Raw genomic sequence first — 7,345 nt, forward strand, 5'->3', positions numbered from 1 at the left:
CCAGGTGGCCCCAGGAGACCAGATCTGGAAGTCCTCTGGGCTCCCGGTCTGCCTCCAGTGTCTTGCCCAGAAGGGCCACTACCTGACGGCCTCCCCAGGGTTTCTCCTGCCAGTCAGGGTCAGGGTCAGATTTCATGTAGCTGCTCCCTGAGCCCCGGTGGCTCCAGCTTCCGGTCCTGAGTGCTGTAGGGGCGCGGGAGCGGCTGGAGGAGGGGGCGTCCATGGCCTCACCATGGGCCTTGGTGAGGGGGTAGGAACATTGCCTGGGGCCAAGCAGAGGAAGAGTAGAAACGAAAGTCCCATGGCAGGAACCCCATCCTGAGAGTATCAGGAAGTCTGGTGAGAGCAGATGCTACGGGTAGGAAAGGCGTTAACAGGGCTCTGTGCCCGTGACTGCCCACGTTGGAACCAGTGGGTCCCACGCTTGAGCTGCTCAGCACGTGTGGCCTCTGGCTGGCACCCACGTCCCTTCCCTTCTCATTGCCTCACCCTTGTCGCCCATTGCCAGAGCTCCCGTTTGGAGGTGCTCTGGCCCTCCCTGCCCCCTCAGAGAGCTCCTCCCTTGACCCTGTCCCATTTGCTCTGCAGCCGTCGGTTGGCCAAGTGGCCCGTGTGGACGTCAGCAGCAAGGTGGAGGTGGTGTGGGCCGACAACTCAAAGACTATCATCCTGCCCCAGGTGAGCCCCGGCCCGGACCCACATCAGTTGGCTCGCAGCTGTGGCAGCTGTGCTGGAAGCCCTGGCCTGTCCCCTGTCCCTTCTCAAGGAACAGGAGGACAGGCTCACAGATCTTCCTGGTGAGGGTCTCTTCTTTTGGGTGTGTGGGTCTCAGGGAGAGCCTGAGAGGAAGGGGGCATCACATGCCGCGTGCTGGGGTGGGGGCGGGAGGCAGGAGAGCAGGGGGGCCGCCCACAGCTGGCCCAAGTCTTGCCCCACCTGGAAGGCTCCCCAGGTTGCCGGGTGCGCAGATTGTCAAGCCTTCTGGGTTTGCTGTATTCCCTCTCCCCATGCTAAGAAGTATAGCTAGCTTGCTCTAGGACAGAGCCTTTCCTACCAACATTTCTAGGAAAACTTCCCCAGATCAGGACGAGAAAGGAACAGAGGTAGCGTCCCAGTCCCAGCTCAGCTGTTCTCTGTACTGTTTCTTTGCCCCTTTGAACTGATCCTCCCTTCCCAGCCCCCCTTTCTTGGCCCCTTTATGGGGTGTGGGAGGGAGTGGCTCACCCCTTGGTCTGGGCGGCTGTTCCAGGAACACGAGAACAGGATGTGACACAGTCCAGCTCTGCTGAACCTCCCACTGCTAGTGCATGTTAGTAGCCACAGAGGGGGCTGCCCCGAATCCTCTGGGGGCGGGGTTGGATTTGCCACCGAGGGCTAATGGTGGCCAGTATACACAGGGGCAGAGGAGCCCAGAACAGCCCTTGGCTGTGGGCTGGGGCTTCAAGCCCTGCAGGCGGGTGTGGGGCAGGCAGAGGCCCCTCCCAGAGACCCAGGGACACGGAGAGGCCCAACAGCAAGAGTCCAGAGCAGGAAGTGGGGAAAGGCTGGAGGAGGCCCACTGAGGCCTCAGTGTACCCCGGCACTGCCAGCTCTGAGGGTCGGGGTCTGCCCCGGAGCCCGGCAGAGCCTCTCTGAGCTGCCTGTGCCCCTCTGCCCCCAGCACTTGTACAACATCGAGTCTGAGATCGAGGAGTCAGACTATGACTCAGTGGAAGGCAGCAGCAGCGGGGCGTCGTCGGATGAGTGGGAAGACGACAGCGACAGCTGGGAGACTGACAACGGGCTGGTGGAGGACGAGCACCCCAAGATCGAGGAGCCCCCCATCCCACCCGCTGAGCAGCCGGCAGCCCCCGAGGAGGACAAGGGGGTGGTGATCAGCGAAGAGGCTGCTACAGCCGCCATTCAGGGGGCTGTGGCCATGGCTGCCCCCGTGGCGGGGCTGATGGAGAAGGCTGGCAAGGACGGGCCCCCAAAGAGCTTCCGGGAGTTGAAAGAGGCCATCAAGATCCTGGAGAGCCTCAAGAACATGACCGTGGAGCAGCTTCTGACAGGCTCCCCCACCTCCCCCACAGTGGAGCCTGAGAAACCCACTCGGGAGAAGAAGTTTCTAGATGACATCAAGAAACTGCAGGAAAATCTCAAGAAGACGCTGGACAATGTGGCCATTGCAGAGGAGGAGAAGATGGAGGCAATGCCGGACACAGAGCGCAAGGAGGACAAACCTGAAGGGCAGTCACCTGTGAAGGCCGAGTGGCCCAGCGAGACTCCGGTGCTCTGTCAGCAGTGCGGCGGCAAGCCGGGTGTCACATTCACCAGTGCTAAGGGCGAGGTCTTCTCAGTGCTGGAGTTCGCGCCCTGTGAGTTCACCTTCTCTGTGCCAGTCCCCTCCCTGCTCCCACCTGCCTCCTGAGGGGAGAAAACCATTTCCCTGGTGTGGTCAGTGGTGCGGATGCCAGGCTAGTGGGTGCGAAGCCTGTGGGCTTATATTCGCCTGTCTGGGGAGCATACCCAGCAGCTGCTCCCTCCGGGCCCATGCGTCCCAGGGGCGGCAGCCAGGTAGAGCGCTCAGGGCTTGCCATTACGGACTGACCCCTCTTTGTTCCCCTTCTAGCAAATCACTCTTTTAAGAAAATTGAGTTCCAGCCTCCAGAAGCCAAGAAGTTCTTCAGCACGGTACGGAAGGAGATGGCCCTGCTGGCTACCTCGCTGCCTGACGGCATCATGGTCAAGACCTTTGAGGATAGAATGGCAAGTAGCCTGGAGTGGGCTCGGTGCAGGCAGGTGTGGGCCTGCTTGCGTGGGCGCTTGGTGCTGCGGAGGCAGCCTGCTCTGGGCACCTGGAGCCCCGGGACTGAGCAGCCCGAGAGGCCGCCCACACCCCTTACAGGGCTGGGAGCCTGGCTCAGTTGGGGCGGGGGCAGGGGGGAGGACTCCCAGGCCCGTGTCTAGACCACATGGTGTGTTCTTTTCTCCCTCCTTTTAAAAGTTAGTTTTAAAGTACACAGTTATTACCTGAGTGCTGTTCTTTTGAAATACTAGAACATCACAGAAAAAGCTAACATTGCCTTTGACCAGTCCTCACCCAGCCCCTAGGTGTCATGACTTCAGGAGTTTTGTGGGTCTCCCTGCAGAAGACCTTCTTTTATATGTTCAGGTTGTCCTGTGTCACCAGAAACATCGTTTTGTGATTTATCTCACATGAACGGTCCGGCACCGTATGCGTCGTCTGCAGTTTGCTTTTCTTGCTCAGTGGGCTCGTTTTTGAGACCTACTGATGTCGGTGCCTCGTGACCTGGTTCCTTCTCTTTTGGCTACAGGCTAGTACTCCCCGACGTGGCCATGTCCCACTGCCTTCTCCGCTCCTCTCTCTGTGGCCCAGGCACAGGCAAGCCCGGCCCGTCACCTCATTCAGTCAACACCTCCACCGGGCCCCTGCTGGGCGCTGCGCGTTGTGCAAGACACTGAACTTGAGTCTGACCCCAGCTGCAGCCCAGCCGTGGTCAGAGGGGCCACAGAATGGAAGACAGGCGCTGCTTGGCCCTGCCTGCAGCAGGCTGGAGGCCCCAGGGTGGGACTGCTCAGGGTTCTTTTTTCTTTTTTCCCTTCATTTTAGGGTTTTTTTGTTGTTGTTGTTTTGTTTTTTTAGTATTTTATTTGACAGAGAGGGAACACAAGCAGGGTGAGTGGGAGAGGAAGAAGCAGGTTTCTCGCCAAGCAGGGAGCCCAACGTGGGGCTCTATCCCAGGACTCTGGGATCATGACCTGAGCTGAAGGCAGACGCTTAATGACTGAGCCACCCAGGCGCCCCTCTTGATTTTATTTAAATTCACCTAACGGCGCCTGGGTGGCTCAGTGGGGTAAAACCTCTGCCTTTGGCTTAGGTCATGATCCCGGGGTCCTGGGATTGAGCCCCACATTGGGCTCTCTGCTCAGAGGGGAGCCTGCTTCCTCCTCTCTCTGCCTGCCTCTCTGCATACTTGTGATCTCTCTCTGTCAAATAAATAAATAAAATCTTTTAAAAATAAAGTAAATGAATGAATGAGTAAATTCAGTTAACATAAGCTACACTATGAGTTTCAGAGGTGGAGGTCAGTAACTCATCAGTTGCATGTAAGCCAGTGCTCATCCATCACGGGCCCTCCTGAATGCCGGGCACCCAGGCCCCCTATTCCCCCACACCCCCACCCTGGCTGCTCAGGGTTCTTAATGACACTTTCGCTTTTTCTTGAGTTTTAGTAAAACTTTTGAAAATGCCAGCCAAAATTCCAAACTGGAATTTTGAAAATTCCAGTCTCAGCTCTGCTGAGAGAAGGGAATGGCATTTTTTCCAAGTCTCACTCGGAGGGACAGGGAAGTAGTGCGTTATCTTGAGGCCCGCAGGGTGACACCGATAAAAACATACATGAGAGGATTCTGTCCTTCCAGTCGGTCCTCCGCCTTCACTGTCTGTACGTCCTGCAGTGTCACATGCCTTGCTACTTGCAGTTGGTACCACCCCCCACACCTGACACAGATATCAAACATCTGTGGGGAATCTCCCCGATTACTTAATGACCTGAGTTTCTTTGGTGGTCTGCCAGCATTGCCACAGGAGTTCCAGATCCCCTTGTCCCTCTGGTTCCCTAAAAGCAAGTGAAGCCTTGCCACCCTGGAATGTTCTTTCATCTTCTAACTAGTTGTAATTGTTGCTGGCCTGCGTGGGGGCGGGGCTCAGGGCAGGTGTTTGAAGGAGTCAGATTTAAAGTAATGACTTATGATGAAAAACACCTGGCGAAGTAAAAACAAGTTGGGATAATTCCATTAATACCACAGAGTGGAAAGATGCTGTGTAGGCCCACACAGGAATGTTTCCCTTTAGCTTCTCCGTAGCTGGTGGTGTCTGGAGTCCCTGGGTGCTGTTCCCTCCCCCCCCACGCACACACCCCTGCCCCCTGATCCAAGCAGGCACCATGTGCAGAAGCGCCCCCCAACCTCAGCCTTCCCTCCCTATAGGACCTCTTCTCGGCCCTAATTAAGGGCCCCACTCGCACCCCCTACGAGGATGGCCTCTACTTGTTCGACATCCAGCTCCCCAACATCTACCCAGCCGTGCCCCCCCACTTCTGCTACCTCTCCCAGTGCAGTGGCCGCCTGAACCCCAACCTGTATGACAACGGGAAGGTGTGCGTCAGCCTCCTGGGCACCTGGATCGGAAAGGTGAGTCTGGCGCCAGCCAGCCAGGGCGGAAGGACAGCGGGTCGGGGGTGGGTGTCTGGGGCAGAGGTGATCGTGCTTGTGTGTGTTTCAGGGGACAGAGAGGTGGACGAGCAAGTCCAGCCTTCTCCAGGTGCTCATCTCCATCCAAGGTACAGTGCGCAGGATGGGGGTGGTGGTGGGGAAACTGCTGGAGGGTCCAATGACTCTGGCCTTTATGTCCCCCACATCCCGCCTGTAGCTCTGGCCGCCCTCAGGGGATCGTCAGGCCAGCTCTCATGGGCTCCCCACTCCCACAGGTCTGATCCTGGTGAATGAACCGTACTACAATGAAGCGGGCTTCGACAGTGACCGGGGCCTGCAGGAGGGGTACGAGAACAGTCGTTGCTACAACGAAATGGCGCTCATCCGCGTGGTGCAGTCCATGACCCAGCTGGTGCGGCGGCCCCCGGAGGTGTTCGAGCAGGAGATCCGGCAGCACTTCCGCGCTGGCGGCTGGAGGCTGGTGAGCCGCATCGAGTCCTGGCTGGAGACCCACGCCCTGCTGGAGAGCGCCCAGGCGCTGCCCAACGGCATCCCCAAGGACAGCCGCTCCCCGGAGCCGCCGGCCGTGGCCGAGCTCTCCGACTATGGCCGAGAAGAACCTGAGGACGGAGGGCTGGGCCCCGGAGAGGCCTCCCAGGGCTCAGACTCGGAGGGCGGCGCCCAGGGCCTGGCCTCAGCTAGCAGGGACCGCACAGACCAGACTTCGGAGGCAGCTCCTGACGCCCCGGTGCCACCCAGCGTCAAACCAAAGAAGCGGAGGAAGAGCTACCGGAGCTTCTTGCCCGAGAAGAGCGGCTACCCCGACATCGGCTTCCCGCTATTCCCGCTTTCCAAGGGTTTCATCAAGAGCATCCGGGGTGTCCTGACGCAGTTCCGGGCCGCTCTGCTGGAGGCGGGCATGCCTGAGAGCACAGAGGACAAGTAGCCGCCCGCCTCGAGCAAGGAACGTCTCGTGGGGAGAGGTCAGCTGCTGCCGCTCACTCCCTCCCCTGGAATCGCCCGTCTTCCCAACTTTTCCTTTGTCCCCAGTGCAGAAGCCCCTCGTTGCCCTCTCCCCAAGGTGAGTTTGATGCTGAAGTGCAAGAAGTTTCTTGAGATGCTGCCGTTTCTTTCCCGAAGCAATCTTTCAACAGGCCGGCCCCCAGTGGCAAAGAGGATCTGAAACCTGTTGCTGATTTTCCACTCGCCACCCAGGCAGAGGGTCCCGGCACTAGCTCCCTTGCCGTCCCCTTCTCAGGTCTGAGGTGGGGTCTTCCTAGGGCCTGACACAAGGGCTCCGTGGGGGTCCACGTGTCGGGCAGCGCAGCAGCAGGACGAGTGGCTGTGCCTTGCATGAAGTGTGGGTTGCGCCAGAAGTGCCCCGCCCCCGCCCCTGTCAACCCCCCCGTGCCCCTGTAGCTTCCCTGTTCCCAGGCCCCCCTGCTGCCACCGCCACCAGCCCTTCCTTGTCCCCCTAGCTGGGGAGCTGTAGCTGCTGTCACCGACTCCTGGCTCTGCTCTGGACCATTTAGACCCCAGGATAACTCTCAGGCCTGTTGAACTTGCTCTCTAAGAGAGGTTGGGACCAGGCTGGGTTCAGGGGGATACCCAGGAAAAGCGGCGCCCCTCACATGTGACACGGAATGAGGACCGGGGAGCTGCTGGAAAAACAGCGGTAGGTGCCTTGCTCTGGCATTCTGGCCTCCGCCGCACCCTAGGGCCCCAGGAGGCGGAGCAGCAGCGCAGACGAGGGCGGGGCGGGGCGGGGCCTCTCCCGCACACTCTGCCCCCCCACTGTCAAATGCTAACCCTGGGAGGCGGCCTGTAGTTCACTGAACACAGAAGGAAGGAGCCAGCCGCTTCCAAACTGCAGGCTCATCCGAGGGGAGGGGGGCGGCCAGCGGGGGTTCTCCTCCCTTGCAGACAGGCCCAGAGGTTTACAGGTTTTCTAAGCTTTTGATAATGTGAAGCTCCAGGTTAAGAGGTTGCTGTTGAGCACATCACAGCTGTGTAATTTTTGGTGTATGTATGTAATATTTAAGGTTGGAAGAAAGTCTCAAAAGCAAAGATATTAACTCTTATTAGAAAAAAAAGACAAAAAAAAAAAAAAAAAAAGAAGCCAAAGCAT

The 7,345-nt window shown here is 58.6% G+C and overlaps 1 protein-coding gene across 2 annotated transcripts in view; it reads left to right on the plus strand.

The window, feature by feature from the left end:
* Positions 1-6,594, plus strand: part of UBE2O (ubiquitin conjugating enzyme E2 O) — a 56,034-nt gene extending 49,440 nt beyond the window's left edge. For both annotated transcript variants that reach the window (XM_032870542.1, XM_032870541.1), the window contains exons 13-18: positions 589-678; positions 1,661-2,357; positions 2,612-2,748; positions 4,993-5,196; positions 5,288-5,345; positions 5,493-6,594. In XM_032870542.1, the coding sequence (XP_032726433.1) occupies positions 589-678; positions 1,661-2,357; positions 2,612-2,748; positions 4,993-5,196; positions 5,288-5,345; positions 5,493-6,163 (1,857 nt within the window). In that variant the 3' untranslated portion in view covers positions 6,164-6,594. The remainder of the gene's footprint in view (positions 1-588; positions 679-1,660; positions 2,358-2,611; positions 2,749-4,992; positions 5,197-5,287; positions 5,346-5,492) is intronic.
* Positions 6,595-7,345: the final 751 nt, after the last annotated feature.

This window comes from Lontra canadensis, unplaced genomic scaffold (genome assembly GCF_010015895.1).
Source record: "Lontra canadensis isolate GAN:19392208 unplaced genomic scaffold, GSC_riverotter_1.0 scaffold41, whole genome shotgun sequence".
In the NCBI taxonomy this organism is placed as follows: Eukaryota; Metazoa; Chordata; class Mammalia; order Carnivora; family Mustelidae; genus Lontra; species Lontra canadensis.